This window comes from Pelophylax lessonae (genome assembly GCF_965119305.1).
Source record: "Pelophylax lessonae genome assembly, chromosome: 3".
NCBI classification, from domain to species: domain Eukaryota; kingdom Metazoa; phylum Chordata; class Amphibia; order Anura; family Ranidae; genus Pelophylax; species Pelophylax lessonae.
Genome location: NC_138770.1, coordinates 555,142,822 through 555,164,375, shown reverse-complemented (window position 1 = coordinate 555,164,375; position 21,554 = coordinate 555,142,822). Strand labels below are relative to the sequence as shown.

The 21,554-nt window shown below is 42.4% G+C and overlaps 1 protein-coding gene across 1 annotated transcript in view; it reads right to left on the bottom strand.

The window, feature by feature from the left end:
- Positions 1–21,554, bottom strand: part of ANAPC1 (anaphase promoting complex subunit 1) — a 239,017-nt gene that overhangs the window by 155,252 nt on the left and 62,211 nt on the right. Inside the window, exon 20 of the mRNA XM_082251927.1 lies at positions 2,728–2,876. Within this exon, the coding sequence (XP_082108053.1) occupies positions 2,728–2,876 (149 nt within the window). The remainder of the gene's footprint in view (positions 1–2,727; positions 2,877–21,554) is intronic.

The window sequence follows — 21,554 nt, the reverse complement described above, 5'->3', positions numbered from 1 at the left end:
TATCTCAATAGTGATCTCGGCATAGAAAAACAGCTATTCAGTCGAAAGGATTGCATGAGGACTCGAGGGCATACAATGCGATTAGAGGAGAAGCGTTTTAACCTCAGGCAACGTGGGGGGTTCTTTACTGTTAGGGCTACAAGATTGTGGAATGCTCTACCACATGAGGTGGTTTCTGCGGGAAGTATGGTGGCTTTCAAAAGACTCTTAGACGTACATCTCAAGGATCAGAACATTCAGGGGTATGTGAGATGATTACGGCCACACACACCTACACAGGTTGAACTGGATGGACTATTGTCTTTATTCAACCTCACCTACTATGTAACTATGGAACTATGTAAATTTGCACTTTTTTAAACTCTAAAGTCAGTAACATCCTTTTACAAATCTGCTTTCCAGATCCTGTAACGGCTATTTGGATAAAGGTGACAATAGAGAATCAGTGTCCAGAGAAAAGCCTGAAACAGAAAGACAAACTGCTAAACTAGGAAGTAATGACAGATGCATGTTGCCGCACTGACACATTGCAAATTCAAGTAAAAAAACAGCTTTAAGTGACAATGAAGTGAAAATATAAAGAATTGCTGCGCAAAAATGAAAAAAAAAAAAAAAATATCAGTCCCAATACTGCAAGAATCCACTACTGTGCTGACATGGAGACTGTGTTAATCCAATGCTTGTGAACCCCAGGTGCACCGTCATCTCAAGTAAATAGTGTATATGTAGATTTAGAGAAAAGTACAGATAAAATATGTAGATCATAATTTCATCCCGAGGGAATCTATATAGAAGCCAAATCCTATGGTATCTCCCACTCTCCAAAGTGTATCAGATTAGTGCCATCCACAGATTCCCAAATGGTTCCCATATCATGTAATTAGAGTAAGGAAATTCACATAGTGTAAAACTGTGCAAAGCTTTAATAAAAGTCAAGAACAGATGAACTACTAACAAATTTAAAATGAATAAGCGCTTAGTATAAAGATGGCACTTCCAGGAAACAATCCAAAAAAACGTGGTGACGTGACATGCAATGGCTCCACCCTACGCATTTTTTCACATCTGACATCACAGGGGGCACGAACACCGTGCCATTCACCACGCCAATATTTATTCTATTCTGAATGGGGCAATCCAAGCCTCATTTTGATTTTCAAAATGGCCGACCAACCTTGCTTGATCATCAAGGAAGCCTGAATATAGCCTCTATCTAGTTTGTCTAGAGTCTAATTTATTGGTGGAAATGTCCAAGCCTCAATTATCATTAAAAACGGCTGGACCACAACAGTTAATCATAGGAATCCCAAGCAAGCCTCTTTCCAGTTATGCTGAAAAGCTCCAATGTATGCATATGAGGTAACCAAGCCTCATCCCGGATTGTTACAACAATGGAGCTCTACCTATCTCTCTAAACCTGTACATTACCAAGCCGGGCCTCAATGTATATATAAACTGAGACTCACTTAATCAGTCTCTAGATCTATAAGGATCTAAGGGCATAGCTCTGGGGGAATAAAAATCCCACATCTGAAAGACATATAACAAAGCATGAAAACACTCACCATATGGCATTAACAGAATGATTTATATGATTGAAAAATGAAAAGAATATTAAAAATGTATGCGAATATATCCTAACACATAAATCACATCAGGGGGAAAAAATTAAATGTTGTAAATTTTATCTTACATAACACCCCAAAAAATGTCATAAATACTCCAAATGATAAAACTTTTAAAATAAAACACATTTAGAGAACCCAGAGTATAATGGGTGCAAAAAAAACAGATAAAAAGTGTGTCATGCATTGTTGATAAATGCATTAATATCCCACTCAATGTTCATTCCATATGGACTAAAAGTTTTTAACTCATGAATCCATCGGGTCTCTAATTGCAAAATTCCCCTTTTAAGGGATCCCCTTCTACAAGGTTTGGTTTCCCAGGAATAGCATCTTTGTAAAAGTGCTTATTCATTTTAAATTTGTGGGTAGTACATCTGTTCTTGGCTTCTATTAAAGTTTTACACTATGTGAAATTCCATAATCTAATCACATAATATGGTGAACCATTTGGGAATCTGTGGAAGCCACTAATCTCATACACATTGGAGAGTGGGAGATACCACAGGATTTTCAATAAATGGTTTCTATTTAGATCCTTCACGATGAAATCATGATCTAAATGCGGATTGGACTCTGTAATAGTGTCCAAAGGCTCCGGTAAGAGTCCTTTTTACATGAGGTGACAGTGCACCTGGGGTTCACAAAAATTGGATTAACCAAGTCTCCATACAAACACAGTGGTGGATTCTTGCACTAATGGGACTGATAAATTATATTTTTCGTCTTTGCACAGCAATTCTTTATATTTTCACTTCATTGTCTTTTAAAACTGGTATTTCACTTTCATGAATTTGCAATGTGTCACGTATAGCACAGGAACTAGTACACTATCTTATATAAAGCTTATCTAACAGTTTTTGCTAGCAGCTTTTTCTTGATCTGCCAGCACAATTTCTAGTTTGTTTATAATGACTGATGCATTTAAAGAGCTGTGTAAAGATTGGCTAAACAGAATTACATTTTTGACAGTATTTAGCTTCTTGCCTGGCATTATGCTTTAATTTCAAGGGTGTGTGGTGTTACAGGAATTTAATTGTAAAATACAGTAATCCAAGTATTGAAGAACGACGATTCAAAGTGAAAAAACGTAATGCATTACCAGTGCTACAAGTCTGCTTCTCTCACAGATTCCAGGTAGATAAGGGTAGGCAGCCACCTCTTCTCCTTTCACACAGGAGCTTAACCAGTTATAGATGCTTGGTGGCTCAGCAGTAAAAAATGAAGGATAACTCATTAAACCAATCTCAGCTGCAAGGGAAATGTGAAAAACAGAAAAAATGTCTAAATGTTTACTCATGTTACAAAATATTGTAAGCCTTGGACAACATGGGATGGTTTTACAAGCATCGTCCAATAGCTATAAACGTGACAATTGAAAAATAATTGCTTATTTGATGAACATAGCCCTGGGTTGCCAGCAAAGTATTGTTACATTTTAACTAAACCAGTGACTCAAACAGCTGATAAATCACTAAAGTCACTCGCAGGGGCACCGTACCTTAGATAGTTAGTCTGGCTGAAAAAAGACATAAAAGTTTATCTAGTTCAACCAATAGAAGAAATAAAAAAAATTATACACATACAATCCTATATATACACAATCCTATACCCACAAAAGCCCCAATAAATTATGATCCAATTTGCAGGGGAAAAATTCCTTCCTGATCCCCCAAGTGGCAACTGGATATTGCCTGGATCCAATTTATCTACAAATATTAGTATCCAGTTATAATATGTGTATCTAGGAAATAATCCAGGCCTTTCCTAAAACAGTCTACTGAGCTGGCCAGAACCAGCTCTTGAGGGAGTCTATTCTGCATTTTCACAGCTTTTACTGTGAAGAAGCCTTTCCGTATTTAGAGATGAAATCTCTTTTCTTGCAGACGTAAAGAGTGTCCCCTTGTCCTCTGTGATAAGTATATCATAAATTCAGTAACCAGAACACCCAGATCCTTCTCCACCATTGACTCCCCCAATTGTACTCCCCATAGTATTTATGATGCATGCATATTCTTAGCCCCCCAAGTGCAAAAACTTTACATTTATCAACATTAAACATTTGCCACACAGTTGCCCAATGAAACAGTGCATTGAGATTGGCTTGTAAATAAGCAACAGTCTGTAAGGACATTCTTCCACTGCATAGCTTGGTGTCATCTGCAAACACGGAAATAGTACCCCTAATCCCAGACCCTATATCATTTATAAATATATTAAAAAGAAATGGTCCCAACACTGAACCTTGGGGTATACCACTGATAACCTTAGACCATTCAGAGTAAGAATCATTAACCACTACTCTCTGAATTCAGTCTTTTAGCCAGTTTTCTATCCATTGCCATGTGTGGGGGAACGCTGTCAAACGCTTTGGCAAAATCTAAATAAATATACTACGTCCACAGCCACCCCTCTGTCCAAGAATTTACTTACCTCCTTATAAAAAGATCTCAGATTTGTCTGACAACTTCTGTCTTCCATGAATCCATGCTGTCTGTCTGTTAATTTGGTCAACGAAAACGTTTGTCCAAATTTTAATCAGCGGCATTTTTACAGTGATGAAAACTAAATGAAAAGTACAGCACATTTTCATTCACTGATAAAAATTATGACAACAATCGAATCCGTTTTCGTTAACAAAACGAAAATGTGAGGCAGGGACGTTTCCCCCTCGTGAACTAACTTCCGGTTTTCACAGAGTTTGCCCTGCTTCCGCTCCCAGCAAGCAAACAACTGTGGGCACCATGACGACTGCCAGAGACCAGAGCAGCACTGTGCATTTCCATGGCCACCCGATTCCTGACGAGAGTCCCACTCATGAGTCACAAGACGACCGCCCCACCCACTGTGAGCGTGTAGTATATACTATAATTACAGCAGGCCTGAGGCCTCCCCTCAGCCCACTGTCTGTCCAGAGCACTGTGTGTGCATTACCGATTTCCTCTGGCCACTTGCAGTGGCATCCAGGGCACTGTGCATTACAGGCCATCCCTCAGACCTGAGACCACCATCCAGCACTGTGCAGCACTACAGACCTCCTCTGACCACCGGCATCCAGAGCACTGTGCAAGTGTGCATTACAGGCCATCCTTCAGACCACCATCCAGCATTGTGCAGCATTACAACAGGCCTCCTCTGACCACCAGCATCCATAGTACTGTGATTTACAGGCCATCCCTCAGACCTAAAACCACCATCCAGCACTGTGCAGCATTACAGCAGGCTTCCTCTGACCACAGGCATCCAGGGCACTGTGCCAGTGTGCACTACCGGCCATCCCCCAGACCTGAGACCACCATCCAGCCTTGTGCAGCCTTACAACAGGCCTCCTCTGACCACTGGCATCCAAAGCACTGTGCAGCATTACAGGCCTCCTCAGACCATCCAGAGTGGCTAAATCTGTATCTGTGAGTTTGTTCAAACCTTAATACCATAAATAATAACATATTCGATTTTTTTTACTCCAGGAGTATAAAATGAGTTTGGAAATTCTATAGAAATGCTTGCATAATGCTTTACAATTTAAATAAACACATTAGATTTCAGTTGACCAAAATTATTTTATTCAATTAAAATGTACTGGAGATTTTAGTCGACCTAAATTCGACTAAAACAACTGCAGATGACTAAAATGGGACTAAAACTAAAATGGCATTTTAGTCAAAGACTATGACAAACAATGCAGATGACTAAAATGGGACTGCAACTAAAATGGCATTTTAGTCAAAAGACTATAACTAAAACTAAATCAAAATTTGATGCCAAACAATGCTGTCTGTTGCCTGAAATATTTTTTTCCAGCAAGAACTCATCTATTGGTCTTTTATTAAACTCTCCAGTATTTTCCAGACTATAGAAGTTAAACTAACAGGTCTATAGTTACTTGGTAAAGACTTTGATCCCTTTTTGAATATGGGCACCACATTTGCCTTACACCAATCCAGTGGTACTATTGCAGTCATTAACGAGTCCCTAAAATTTAGAAACAATGGCTTTGAAAATGACAGAGCTCAATTCTTTTAGGATCCATAGGTGTATGCCATCTCGTCCAGGTACTTTATTAACCTTTATTCTGTATAAATGTTTCCGGACCATATCAGTTTGAGCCATTGTGGTTCATTTGGGGCAGTGTCACTGCCATAACCATTATGGACATGAGCTCCCCCATGCTCCTTTGTATACACAGAGCTGAAGAAGATATTTAATAAATAGGTCTTCTCTTTGTCCCTAGTCACCCACTCCAGGTTATTTTGTAAAGGGCCTGCATGCCCAGACCTGAACTTTTTACTATTAATATATTTGAAGAAGTTTGTCCTACTATCTTTTGTAATATGTTGTCCGTTTTGAATTTTTGCATCCTTTATTTCCTTTTTACATATTCTGTTACATTCTTTGTAACATTTAAACAATGATAGTGTTTCTTCATTTTTATATTTTTTAAAAGCTCTTTATCCTATTTATAGCTTTTTTTTAACTTCAGCTGTGAGCCACATAGGTTTTATTTTTTAGCCTTTTAAACCTAACCTGTATGAGCATCTGTCAAAAGTCATGCTTCCTCGAAAGAGCCAAGAATGCGAAAGTTGAAGGTTTTGAGGGATTTTTTTTAACAGATGTGAAAATACTCATGCGCTGCCAATCTCACCAAAATCCAAACTTTTGAAAATTACTAATAAATAAATCACCTACCCAATGCAGAAATCATGAACATAAAAATAACTACCAATACTGGCGAGTGCTGCCAAACACCTTAATGTGTTACCACATCAACCATTCAATATATTAGGATAAATAGTGTAGAGCAGTGGTGTCCAAAATTTTTTCAAAGAGGGCCAGACGTGATGAAGTGAACATGCGTGAGGGCCAACCATATATATATATATATATATATATATATATATATATATATATATATATATATATATATATATATATACACACACACACACACACACACACACATATATATATATATATATATATATATATATATGAAATAAAAAGCATCAGTGCTTTATGAATAAAATCACACTTGCAAAAACAGGCAGTAGAATTGTAGAGATGACACCTCCTTGGTCAGCTCCACAAGATCCTCGGTACAAGTGGCTGTGTGCGGTGAAGGAGAGAGGGAATGCAGTTTTCAAATTCATTCTGCACTCCAGCGCATTCGTGCGCGGCGCCAGCCATATGGAGCAGAGCGGGGGCGGAGCGGGACTCTGGAGCAGTCGAGCTGCCGAGGGAGGCCAGAGGCCCCGCCCCCAAGCCATTGCATCGGGGCGGGGATGTGAGATGTCTCAGAGAGAGACATTGACAAAAGTCAGCAGTGTCTCTGGGGGCCGTATGGAACTAAAGGACGGGCCGCAACTGGCCCGCGGGACAGACTTCGGACATGACTGGTGTAGCGCTACCCTTAAAACAACAACTATCAATTTATAATTCATCACCAATAATTGTTATTCCACATCAGCAGAATTCCCTTCCAATAAATAATACATCTCATAGTAAATTAATAAATAAATTGGAAAATAAAATAAAAATAAAGTAATCTAAATAGATGGAATTTAATCCAAAATCCAAGTGCTACAAATTTACTATCTCCACGTGAAAAATATATTATGTTTAAAATACCATAGAATTCATTAGCACAATGACATAAATAAATAAATATTAAAATAAACAAAAATAATGTGCAGCTAAATAGATGGAATTGATACCAAACATGCACAAAAAAAATATTTAAAATACCAGGAAATTTATTAACACAATGACATAAATACATATACAGTGCATCCAAATTATTTATAAAGTCAAGTCCATAATCCCAGTGCTTCAAAATTTCTACATGTTTCTAATTAATTATATGAAAAAACGCAATACATTTTAGTGAAAGTGACTTAATCTACAATCCCGGTGCTGTCAATCTAACAGTGCCAACATTCAATAGCACACACATCTTCTTGACCTTGTGCCAATCTCAAACACAAGTGACACACTTGATTTTCCTCTTAGTCACAGTGCTCCACCTGGGTGTAAATTCACTGCTCACCTGAAGATTTAGACCCAACAGCTGAGGTCTAAATGCACTTAAATGCTCCCCCTGGGGATTTGACCTCATCTGTTCCCAAAAACCAGGGGTTCTTATATGGGCAGGTGCCTTTAGGAGGCTCCCTATTTGCTGTAAATTACCAGTGTTACTCAAAAGGACATAAAAGAGAACCCATAGCGTGATACTGTTTAAGGGGTTAAAAACAGTTTATTGCCAGAATATGCACTCACAATACAATAGGACACGGAATAAGTGTTTAATCGCACATAATGCATGCACTGCCGCTTCCAACGTGTTGCATTACTAATCACGTGACTTTCTCAAGTACACCATTTTTGTGGTTCACATGGTTGGTTAGATGTGGGGCTCTCTATCATTTGGGAAAGAGCAATTGAGCCTGATCACATTTTTAACTGAAGGTTTGGATCCTGAGGAAGAGATAAGATTGTGAAATGTGTCGATCCCTCTTTAGAATTGTATTCTTCAGTTGTACCACATTGTTATGGCGAACAATAGTTTGTGCTTGTAATGCGCATTTTAACTGTTTTTAAGTGCTGTAATAAAGATGTTTTATATACTTTTTATATTTGCCAATATGTGTTCCTCCTCAGGCACTTTTAAAGTCCCTATCTACCTCCTAGAGCCTCACTTGATGGGGCTTTAAAGGTAGGAGTTGAATTAGTGGTATATACAGTGAAATGGTGCCATTGAAGGATTTATTTCATAAAGGTTTAAATCTTGTTGAGAAAATCATTTTGGAATAGACTCAACATTTTGTGTATATGGGACTAGACCTGGACACAGCTCAGACTGGAATGTTTCTTCTACAGAAGAAACTTCGGACATTCTGGTCTCTGGTTCAAGCATCCAGTGCAGAAGCCATCTGCATAACAGTGACAAGTCTGATGGTAACCTCTTTTGAAGCAGTACCATTAAATCTAGACCACTTCAACACATTATTCTGTCACTGTGATACAAGTAGATTTGGTCTCTGGACAGAACTATTTGTCTATCACTGGGGACTATACTGTGCTTGAATAAGGAATTCAGCTCTGGAATTGGGGTAAGACCTTCCTGTTTTTTGGAGGAATTCTCCTGACTCCTGAACCCAGGGGAGTGATCGCTACACCTGGAGTTGTTCCAGGACCTGTGTCGCAGATCAGGGACACAAGATGTGGACCTCCTAGCCTCCAGGTTCAACAACAAAGTGCGTTGGTTGGTCTCGAGGTACAAGGATCCTCTATCAAGGCTACTGGATGCTCTGGTGGCTTTGTGGGACCGGTAGACCCTGATCATTGCCTTTCTTGCTACTTTGCAGGATTTAACTGGAAGGCATTCCAATGTACCTCACTGCTAATAGCCCATATGGATATGGTATGCGGACACGGTAAGACTCCTAGCTAACACTCTGTGGGCTTACTGGATAGTCAGAATCTTCTGTCCAAAGAAACTATCCTGCTTCACACTTGAAGATTGTTGAAGCCCAAGTTCTGAGGGCACAGGAAAAACTCTGATTCCTACAATGATAAAAGCTAGGAAATGTACTTCTCACAAGTGGATGGCATATTTCACTTAGTGTGAGTTAAGGGGCTTCCACCTCACAAGTTCCTCCATGGGACAAATTCTCTCTGGACTAGCGTCTGGCTCTCAGCACTGTCAAGGGTCAGGTTTCTGACCACATGGTGGTGTTTCCTGTAGCCGTTACATTTGTGAGCTACGTGTAAGAACTGGCAGCCTTATCATGCATGGAACCCTTTCTGGTTCTGCATAACAAGGTGGTTTTGAGGCCCAGGACTTACTTCTTTCTTAAAGAGGTTGTAAACTCGTTTAAAAGTTTTTTTTTTTACAACCTGCAAGAGAAACCCATAATGAAATACTTACCTTACAACGAGCCCCCGCCATGCCGCTCACTCACCTGTATGACGGGCGACATGTTCAGTCGCCCGTCTTCCGGGATCGCGGCATCCGGCTATCTGATTGGCCGGACCCGCGGTGACGTCACTCCCGCGCACGCACGCGGGAGCCGACGGTCACGGCACGGGACTCTGAAGGAACGGCATGAGCGGCCATTCCTTCAGAGCGCATGCGCCAGTGACGTCACTGGCTGCATGTAAGGTAAATATCTCCTAAACGGTGCATGTTTAGGAGATATTTACAGTACCTATAGGTAAGCCTTAATATAGGCTTACCTATAGGTACAAGTTACAGAGGAGGGTTTACTTCCTCTTTAAGGTAGTTCATGACTTTCACCTTAGCCAGAAGATTGCTCTTCTGTCTCTGTCTGGCTCCAGTTTAAGAAAATGAATCCCCCCATGTTTGGATGTGTTTCGGGCTGTGATACAATCTTTCAGCCATTGCTTCTTTTAAGAAGAACGATTCCCTTATTGTAATGACATATAGACTCGGAAAGGGTGCTCTCATGCTTCTCGTTTCACCATCTGCAGGTGGCTCAGAGAGATCATCATTCAAGCCTATATTAGGGATCATGCCCCCACCCTTTCCTTTCAAGGTGAACTCCACCCGATTGTGAGTGCTCTTTGAGCTGCAGGCAGTCACCAGTTTTCTGTTGTTTTCATTGGCTTGTTACCAATTGTTTGCTGGGTTCCCAACCATTAGTGGGACTGCCTTTGGATTTTCATCTATAGTTTCATGTATAAGCCTATATAACTACTTCACTAAAAGTAGACAAACCACTGAGGGTATATTCACATCAGTCTGGTCAGCTGCAGTGTGTTAAATGCACGTGTGATGGTTTGGGCCCAGGCGCCCATTGGTCCACGCATTACTGGGCATTGTATTTCATTAAATGGGATGAAAAATACACCATGATGGAACAAAAATTGTGTATGCAACATTTTCATCAGTGCATTGTGCTGCAACAAAAGTGAATGAGTGCAGAGTGATGAAAAGAAGCCCAAAACCTGACAACACAAACTGTTAATACTTATAAACAAATGATTTGTGATATATTACTTCAGACTATCTATGAATCGTGTGCTTTTCTGGTTTTCTGTTGTTAGTAAGCAAGTTATCAGATATGGAATTTAAAGCAGAAATAAATATGTTGGTGTGGCGCTATTGTGGTGTTACACCTCTCTCCTGTGCTAGTGCTATATTACTTAGTGCTCATAAAAATATCAATCCCCTATAAATTTGCTCGTACAATATCACAATAAAATATCAACTTAATAAAAATTCCAAAACTAAAAAGTGCGCCTGTTCAAACTCTGCTGGTAAACAAGTCTGGAGGTGGCACTGGGGGAGTATTACATCTAAAAGCGCTACCAAACCACTTTTTACAACTAAGGGGTCAAGGAGCTCCGGTGAGTGGTGTGTCCAGGAGGAGAGTACAAGTGATCACATAAAGCAAGTGGAAACACAGGAATAAGACTTTTGCACTTAAATAAAGCATCTTTTTTTATTTGCACAAAGACTCTGCACAGGACATTTTTTGTACTTTATTGCACATAAACTTCAATTGCACTTTCAGCACGTTATAGTTCTGGCATTCTTATCAACTTGATATTTTATTGTGATCTTGTGTACAAGGGGATTTTATAGAGGGTGGATATTTACACGAGCATTGAGTAATAGAACACTAGCAAAGGAAAGAGCTGTATTGTAACACCAATAGGGCCACACCAACATATTTATTTCTATTTAAGGTTATACCCTACATCAGGGTAGAACTACGGTGAAGGCAGCTTTACTCTGAGGGGTCCACATCGCTGAGCTCTGAATTGATAGAATTCAAAGCATTGCAGGCTAAAATAGAAACATGACATATAAGTGACCTTCTGACATTTTTCAAACAAGCCTATTGTTAATTCAATCATAATTCTACAAGCTTTTTGTTACTTCTGATAAATATACCAAAAGGTCAACACAGGCTTTTGCCATTCTGCAACAAGACTGAAAACATTCTTAACATAAATTGCATCAAGCAATCATTCAAGATTTCTATTTTACACGATGAACTAACAAGATGTGAAAACAAATAATACTATATATCAAATCTAACTATAAGAAAGATCGACAAAAATAGCTACTGGTTTGTTAATTTTGTTTTTCCATTCAACTTACCATGCCCTTTGTTTCAATTTGATGTTATTACGTTTTGCCATTTTAAAGTGATTGTAAAGTCTCGGTTTTTATAAAAAAAAAAAATAGCAAACATGGTATACTTAAATCCTTTGTGCAGTTGGTTTTGCACAGGACAGCCTGGATCCTCCTCTTCTCGGGTCCCTCTTTGCTGCTCTTGGCCCCTCCCTTCAGTCGAGTGCCCCCACAGCAAGCAGCTTGCTATGGAGGCACCCGAACCGAGCTACAGCTTCGTGTGTCCATTCAAACACGGAGTTGCCGCTCGGTCCCCCTCTCTTCTGATTGGCTGACTGACTTGGATTAACATCCGCAGGAGCCAATGGCACCGTTGCTGTGTCTCTGTCAATCAGGAGGGAGAGGGACTCATGGATATAGCTGGACAGAGATGGGGTTCAGGTAAGTATGGGGGGGGGGTGCTGGGGAGGCACATAGAATGCATTAAGATAAAAAAATCTTCTGCCTTTACAACTCCTTTGAATACATTACAATAGAGCATAATTGCAATACAATTAATGTTATTGTATGGATTATAATAGCTGTTATAATTACAGTAAAAAAACATTAGAAACAAAGAAATTGACATAGTAGAAATAAATGAGTGACGTTGAATAATAAAACCAGGAAGTCAATATCAGTGACAAGCATGAACATGTAAATAGGTCAGCCCATAGGATGTGGTGAACAAAGGATGGAATTGTGCCATTATAGGGGTATGAAGATTGTGGACTGTGTAGGTATGGTGGGAAGGGTATTTACAAGTAAAGGATATTGGTAAAGGTGAACAGAAAAGGGAACGACAAAAAAAAAGGGAATAGCAGGGAGAAATAACTTGGTTGTTGGGAGGGAAGAGGGGGATTAACGGGAGAAAAGGAAAAAAAAAAAAAAGGTGGGGTATTCCCTTCCCATCATCTCTACCATGGTCATATCTCAAGTGAGGTATGAAATGTATTTTGATAGAACAAATTGTAACTTTTGAAAATGTCTAAACAATGACTATGCGGTGCGCATGAATGCCATAGCCTTTGGAAGTTAGAAGGAAGTTAATTTCCTATTATGAATCTGGTAGACAAAGAGCTATATACCTTAATTTCAGCATAAGGGGAGGAATAAAGTGTCAAGATTTTTTTTTAGGAGATTATGTCCCATCTGGTGGATAATTTGAGGGAAACCCCTTTTGTGCTATTTCCACATTTTTTACAAGATTTGTATCTTTGTTGTGCCAGTTTATCTGTAAATATCTGTGATATATCATTAAGGCGGAGTAATATGAAGATCATTGCCGATATTTCCACTAAGGCTTCTGGCGTTGGGGTTTACTTATATTCTAGAGAGTGAAATTTAAGTAAGGTATCAATAATACTTCAGGATTATTTTTTTTTAGCTTACCTAGTGCTTGCAAGAATAAAAGTGCCCATATTGGCTTACTTTAAAGCAGGGTTTTTCTATATATTTTGCATTTGAGGAACCCTTGCCAAAAAGTTTGTGATCTCTGGGAATCCCTGAAAATTTTTTTCAGATGTACAGCTCACAGAACATTGGATCTGCTCAACGAGCTGTTAATAGAACCTTAATTATTGTAGCAATAGCATTAAATCAGGGTTTCTCAATTGGAATTCAGCAGGAAGTCCCCATGGGTTGTGCTGCAAATCAACATTGTGGCAGAAGCATATCCAGCCAATGTTGTGCGCACGGAAAGTGAGTACTATCAGGTTCGAGTCCTGTCCATGCCACTGCAAACTTATGCCGGTTATTACTCTCTAAAAGCGTTTATCTACTGGAATGTAAGTGTTCTTAACCTTCAGTAAACCATTTACTGTATGGTTTTACACTATGTGGAAGTTTCTTATTTTCCCTCTATGGATGCTGTATCTATTGAGCGTTACAAGAAAAGAAGAAATTCAGGTTTTATTGTGATGCTGGTACCCCCTACTGTATAACTGAAGGTGGAGGTCAAGCTTCCCTTTTGATCGAATAAGAACTGTATGGCGATTGGTAGGAGACACCCCTTCCCTTTATAGGTGTTTATACACCACTGCTCTTTTGATCCATTAGGCATATGCCAACTGGGTCCACTTGTTCTAGTAAGTCCCCTGTTTTGTTGGTGGTGGTGAAATCCTTCACTGTTGTGATTGTTCATCGTAGGTTTTGGTATTATCCGTTATCCACTTCGATCAAGATTGGAAAATGGGATTTTTGTACTTACCGTAAAATCCATTTATCTATATTTTAATATAAAGACTTTTTATGGCATGATTTAAATTGCATGTGAAAGTAACCGTCATTATTTTTTGTATTTGTCATCATATATTTTCACATCTTGTGGGGAATTTTACACTTAAATCAGCATTCATTTATTAATTTTTTTGTGATTACTTCAGGCACTAATATTTTATTGTATTTTGTGTATTATAATTTTTTCTATGTCATTACTGCAGTCGCATAATAAGGAATAGCGGATTTCATTATTCAACAATTACACCATTAACTGCACTATCTACTTCATCTTTATTACAATAATCGTACAGTTTTTTCATATATATTTATTAATTCTATGATTAGTGTTTTCACAACATATGCGCAGCACACCACATCCATAATATCTTATTAGTCACACACTCACCTTGAGGGGAGTTAACAGTGCTAGCAGGGTTACTCATCAGATCCATAGTTAGCTCGCAGAACACCTTATCATTATTTGCAATATTGATGCCTGAAGATGGAAGGCCCAAGAAGCATGTCACCTTCTGGGATAACGTAAACAAGGGAATCTCCCGAATATTCTCAAATAGAGGTTTCTGGAGAACCGAAAGCACTAAATTTAAATCCCATGGTGGCAAAAGAGACCGTACAGGTGGAGCCACATGTCGAACCCCCTGAATGAAGGTACAAACACTAAATAGTGCGTGGCTAGGAGTCGCTGAAAGAAGATTGCCAAGGCAGATACCTGGCCCTTGATGGCACTCAAGGCCAACTTCCGATCAACGTCCCGTTGAAGAAAGGTTATGATCCAAGCCACAGAAAAGGATCAAGGATGGGTGCCAATCGACACTCACCAAGAAATGTACGCTTTCCACTTATGATAGTATATCTTGATGGAAGACGACTTCCTCGCCTTCATCACAGTAGGGATCACTAATCCAGACAGACCTCTATCACTCAGTACCTGGCTTTCAATAGCTAAGCCATTAAAAACCAGCGACTGTGAAGAAGGATGGTAGATTAGCCCTTGGGACAACTGGTCTTCTCTGAGAGGAAGCCCCCAAGGGATGTTTATGGCTACCAGGATGATTGGAAGATCCTCGCTCTTGATTCCTCGCAGGAACTGTAGAAGAAGCCTGAGCCAAGGATGATGCTGGCCTTACCGTGGCCCTTGGATGCTTGCGGCATCTGCCAGAGGAACCCGTGAACTCCCCACGAACTTAGGAAACCTCCTGTGGAGCCGAACCTGCTGAAGGAGCTGCATGTAGGACTGTGCAAACAGAACTGTCTTGAAGGTGGATATCATCAGACTCAGTACCTGTATGCAAATCGGGATAGAGAACTATCTGTGGGACAGCAGCTGGGTAATCACGGCCTGTGGTTTCTGAAATTTTTTCCAGAGGAAGGACCACCCTGGTCAGAATAAAAATCAGACCTCGGTAATTCAATTCCCTGGGCATGGATAGGGGGGACCTTAGGTAGTTTGGACATTACCTGAATATTTGCAGGAATTAAATCCGCACAAGGAGACTCAGGACCTAAAAAAACAGAAAAGAACAAACTTTGTCCCCCTATCTGTGTACCCCCAAAAGATATTGAAAATATCTCCTTGACGCTCCCAAAAGAAGTCCACGGGGCCGGAAACCTGCGAAGATGTCTCTCCACCCCAATAATGGGTGAGGGCAGACCTTCATGCTGAAGGGGTCTTGTCAGCGGGTCCAGAGAAGCTAGCTCTAAGCTTACCAGACCAAGGTTGCTTGGAACCACCCAGGGAAGATTTGAAAGATCAATTCCGTTATTTTCCATTCCAGAAACACAAAATAATTTTCTATGGGCTGAGAAGGAGGGCCCCCGTCTGCGACGAGGCTCCTTACCTTTCCTTGACTGTGACAGGAAGGTACCCCCTCCCCGTCATACCCTTAATGATGTCATCCAGGGTAGCCCCAAACAGGCAATCGCCTTGAAAGGGCAGATCAATGAGAGTTTTCTTAGAGGCTTGGTCTGCAGACCAATTCCTAAGCACAGCACGCGCCTAATCACCACCGCTGAAACAAAAAGTTTGGACAGCACAGAAGCTGTACCCACAGCTGCATCACAAATAAACTGCAGCCCATGGACCAACTGGTCCACTAAATAAACATAAGCAACGGGGACCTGCTCATTCCCCAGGACCTGGCGCAAAAGTTTGGCCCGTTCAGTTAGGGTCTGAGACACCAGGTATGAGGCAAAGACAGATTTTTGTTTAATACATTTTTATTGAGAAATTTTCAACCAGAAAAAACATAAGAACACAAAAAATTAACAATGAGAATCAGATGATACATAGTCTGTGAAGCATGAGAAAGTAGTAAACAACAATTCAGACATATATTCAAGGGTTATAGAGTTATTCTGAATATTATCGAAATCTAAAGGAGAGGTAGTTGAGATAAAAGGTGGGTAGCGGGAAGGAAAAAGGGAGGGAAAGGGGGGAGATGGGGGGGGGGAGGGGCCGGCTGGTCATTCCCCAAGAAGATAAACAATATATGACCTTATCTTGTTGCAAAACAATGTATTTGACATTACGACCAATTATGAGCTAGCTTCTCCTTAAGGGGTGTGAGAATCAGCAGTAGTGCTGAATAGTAAGGCGGCGTACTCTTGTGTGTGTGTGTGAACGCCAGCCAACAAGCCCAGATTGCATTGGATTTGGAAGAGAGGTTACGCATAGAGTATGACATGTCTTCCATATGGTAGGTGTGATCGACAGAGAGCAGCCATTGGCGAACCGTCGGGGCAGATGGTTGAGCCCATAGTTTTGGGAGAAGGGACTTAGCGGCGTTCAGAAGATGAGGAGTTATTGATTTCCTATAGCTGTGAAGCGGTTCCGTTGTGGAGTGGAACAGAACTGTCCATGGATCATCCGGAACCGGGCAACCCTGAATTTTATGTATTAGTGGGAGTATTGCGCTCCAATGTCGTCTAATGATGGGGCAGAACCACCAAATGTGAGCATGAGTTCCCTTGCCCCCACATCCTCTCCAGCAGCGGTCTAAAGGAAGAGGGGAAGATGCGGCTTAAGTTGAAGGGTGTAAGATGCCATCGAGTGAGTAATTTGTAGTTCATTTCTGCCGTGTGGGTGGAAACCGAAGTTTTATGTGTCATGGTTAGGATCGCAGTTTTTTTGCTCGTCTGACAAAGAACCTTCCAAGTCTCTTTCCCATGCAGTGAAAAAGCGAAGTTCCATAGAGGTGTGAAGATCCAACAGCGCTTTGTAGAAAGATGACAGTGATTTGGCTGGAGGAGGGGAGTGAGCCAAAATGTGTTCCATTGTCGTAAGATCTGCATAGGAGCGTATCAGCGTTGGCAGTGTTTTCACAAAATGTTTTAATTGGGAGTGTCTCCAGGTGTCCATTAGGGTGGGGGGGGTTGACTGACAGTTCTTGTAGAGAGACAATCCTATTTGGCGACACCACCTGGTGTAGAAGTGGGTCTGTGTGTTTCATCCACGTCCCATACAAGGGGTCAAGGTTGCCCGGGGGGGGGGGGGGGAGTAAGAATGACCCAACAACGGCATAATAGGTGAGTTATATGGCCAGTGGTGTTTTTTGCAAAGGTAGTCCCAAGCACGATAGGTTACCCCGGTGAGGGGGGAATTTATGCAGATGGAGAGACCTGTATTGGGGGGGTATCCAGATTTGAACATAAGGGTTTGAACCACACAAATCCCTCTATAGGCAAACCCAAAGCTTGTCGGATGCATGGTATTTCCAGTCATAAACCCTTTGCAAGGCAGTTGCTTGATGGTATAATTGATTAGGCAGTGCCAACCCCCCATTCGCCTTTGTTTGATACAGCAAGGAATGGGCAATACGGGGATGGGTGGCATGCCAAACATATTTACTTATCAAACTAGACAAGGTTCTAAAGAAGCTGGGGGGGGGGGGGGTGGGGGCGGGGGCAGTCTACAAGGGAGCATCTGAAACAGGAAGAGCACCCTGGGCAATATGTTCATTTTTACTACATTAATCCGTCCTAGCCAGGTCGTCGCCAAACATCGCCAAGCGTGTAGGTCTCTCCTCAGGTTATTAAGGAGAGGAATGTGATTGTGTTGAAAAATAGAGGAGAGGGAGGATGTTAGGTGAACTCCCAGATATTTAAGAGTGTGACGTTGCCATGTGAAAGGAAAAACGGATTTTAGGGCAGACATCGTGGAGGAGGGGATGGAGACATTTAATATTTCAGATTTGGACATATTTATTTTAAAATTCAACAGTTTATGGAAGAGGGAAAATTCTTGCATTAGGTTAGGTAGAGTAACAGTGGGCTGTTGAACATAAAAAAGAATATCATCTGCGTAGGCAGCATATTTATGTTCCGTGTCAGCTATGGTTATACCGTGTATGTTGGGATTATTGCGAATCGTGGCCAGGAAGGGTTCTAGGGATACAGCAAATAGGAGGGGGGGCAGCGGACAGCCCTGGCGCGTGCCATTATATAGTGTGAAGGGTTCACTGAGGGTACCATTGATTCGGATCTGTGCTGTGGGTAGGTTATATAGGGCGAATATCATGTTAAGCATGCGAGGCCCCAATCCCAGGGAAATCAGTGTCTCCCGAAGGAAATCCCAGTCCACCCTGTCAAAAGCTTTTTCAGCATCCGTAGAGAGCAGCAGGGTGGGCTGGGAGCTCTCCCGCACTTGTGCTATGAGGGATAGCGTGCGCGACGCATTATCACGTGCTTCCCTTCCAGGGATGAAGCCCGTTTGGTCTCTGGATATCCATTTGGGAATCAGGGGCAGCAACCTATTTGCCAACGCTTTCGCATATATTTTTGCATCCAAATTTAAAAGTGAGATGGGCCGGAAATTACTACACATAGAAGGGTCTTTACCAGATTTGGGTATAACGGTTATGTGGGCGTGCAGGGTCTCGGGCGGGCAGGAGTACCTTTCGAAAAGGAGTTAGCATATGCAGTTAGGCGGGGTAGGAGGACATCCGAAAAAGTTTGATAATATGTGCAGGTGAACCCATCTGGGCCGGGAGCTTTACCACTGGCCATGGATTTGAGCGCTTGTTTGAGTTCATCAATCGTAAGGTCGGTTTCAAGGGCTGTAAGCATGGAGCGGGATAGGCGAGGAAGGTTAGAGTTGGCCAAATAGGTTTTAATTAATTCCCTCCTAGACCGCACGTCTGACTGTCCTTGCGACACTTGATAGAGTTGTTGATAGAACGTGCGAAACTCACCAGCCATAGCATTAGTTTCGTGTTTGAGGGAGGCGTCAGCGCCCTTGATTTTAGCAATATAAGTGGTGGATTTTTGGGCCTTGAGGGATCTTGTTAACAGCCTGCTGGATTTGTTCCCCCATTCATATTGCTTGTGAGAAAGCATACGATATGTTTTCACATTTTCAATGTGATATAATTGTTTCAGCTCTTCCCGTTTCAGGGTAAGTTGCTGCAACAGGGCCGTGGAAGCGTTAAGTTTATGGGAGCTCTTGAGGGATCTAATGGCCGCTAACAAAGCTGATTTTTCCTGTAGACGCTCCTTCTTGCATCTAGAGCCCAGTGCGATGAGTTTTCCCCTGATAGGCAAAGACTGATCGCAATGCCGAACCAGTTATAGTAAACATGTTGCATGCCACAGCCTCCGCCACTTCCCTGTCAGCTGGGTCCTTAAAGGACCCGGATTCCTCTACTGGGATCATGGTTGCTTTATTTAATCTGAAAACAGTGGTGAACTAGTTCACTTTTTTAAAAGTGACTCCTCAAAAGCAAAACGTTTGGGACCACCAAGCGTAATTTTGGTTGTTCCCATTCTTTACAGGTAAACCTGTAAAAATAAGGCACATAAGGAAACACCTTTGGAGTACAAGGTGAATAATGCATACCAAACGACACAGCTACGTCCATGGCTACATCAGCGGCATCCTGCATTTTTAAAGTCTCACGCACTCCAGTGATAAGTGCGTCTACCAGCGCTTTTTAATTCGCTGCTGCGACCATGGAGGAATCATCCTCACTATCGGATGGATCTGGGGGTGTGATGTTAAGCCCCCCTGGACGGGCCATGTCCACGGCGGCATCAGGCTCAGAGTTTGAGGAGACAGATTGAGCAGGGGAAGACGGGGGGCGCTTCCTCCTGGGCCTTTGCACACATGCCACTTCCACACGGGACACTAAGGACTGCAGGAGGGCCGTCAGTGCAACCATTGGAAGCTGGGGTTCGGAGGGATCTGCCACCTCCATGAGGGGGCCAGTAGGGGAGATGTGACCCTGAGGCTCCATAAGGAAAGGAAGACCTTGCAGCACAAAAACGATCTTTTGGCACCACTAAAGGATTCCCTCAAGGCTCAGGGTACCTATCAGCAGAGAGAGAGAGACAACAGGGAACCCCAAGGACTTTTCTTACCAACCGCAGAGAATTCGATCCCAGCCTCATAATGGACGCCATCCTTGTTTATATGTCCTGAGCACAGGAAGGAGGAGGAAACTGAGAAGGAAGAGGAGGAGCTTTGGCATCCCCACGAGGCTTCGGTCGTCTCCCGCGTCCCCGTGACATCGGACAACACAAACATGGCGGCCAACCAGAGACCAGCCGTACTAAGGTAAAATGGCCGCCATCAGCTACAGGATACTGCCAGATCTTCCCTGTGCCCTCTGCAATGCTGCACCCTCTGCAAGGGGACCCCCTGCTGAAGGTAGGACACACGTTAGGGGAGACTCCGCTGCACACAGTGCACCGGTCTCTGCACTGGGACCCCTGCAAACAGTGGGGCATGCACCTAGGGGGTCTTCTACACTGGGACCCCTCCCAACTACCAAGGCAGGACACACTATTTCAGGCCCCTACTGAGTGGGGATAGCCGGGGAGACCCAGGGATCCCTGCTGCATCCTCTGCCCTGGGACCCCCACCAGACTCCAGGTCCAGACAGGGGGGAACGGGAGTGAGGAAAGCCCAGCTCACTGAGGGATTATAAGGATGGGAGTAGGGAACCTGGCAGGGAGGTCCGACCGTATCTGGAGGTTACCCGCGTCCACCCCAAAGAAAAGGCCAAAAGGGGAGAGGGGGGACTATACTTACCCTTCCATGATGCGGGTAACTTTGGTGGTAACTTTTCCCCTACTTTTGGTGGCGAGGACAGAATCCTCGCCACCAAAGTAGGGGAGCTGCCGGCCAAGGGCCTGCTGCGACTCAGACCCAAGCCCGGTCGTATGCGACCCTGCGAGATATTTAACTCATGGGCCAGCCTCTGTCCGTGAGGCTATGTCGCGGCTGACCTAGTGCGTAGCTGTGGTCTGCGCGCTCTCGCTGGCTGGGCTGGGGGGACAACTTGATCTAGATTATCCAGCCCCTCACCCAGCCTGGCAGTTGATTGTAGATCTCCCAAGAGATAAAAAAAAAAGATGCAAGGGAGGAGAAAAAATTGCTAGGACCAGAGATCCCAGCCAGGGGCCTAGGTCCTTACTCCTGACTAGACAGATTAAAAACGGATGACCTAGAGCAGAGAGAGGGGTTATATACCAAACTGAGGATGGCCCATGGGAGTAGCCAGGTGTTTTTTGTTCTGCCTAGTCCTACTCCTGGAGGAGGCAAAATAACCCAG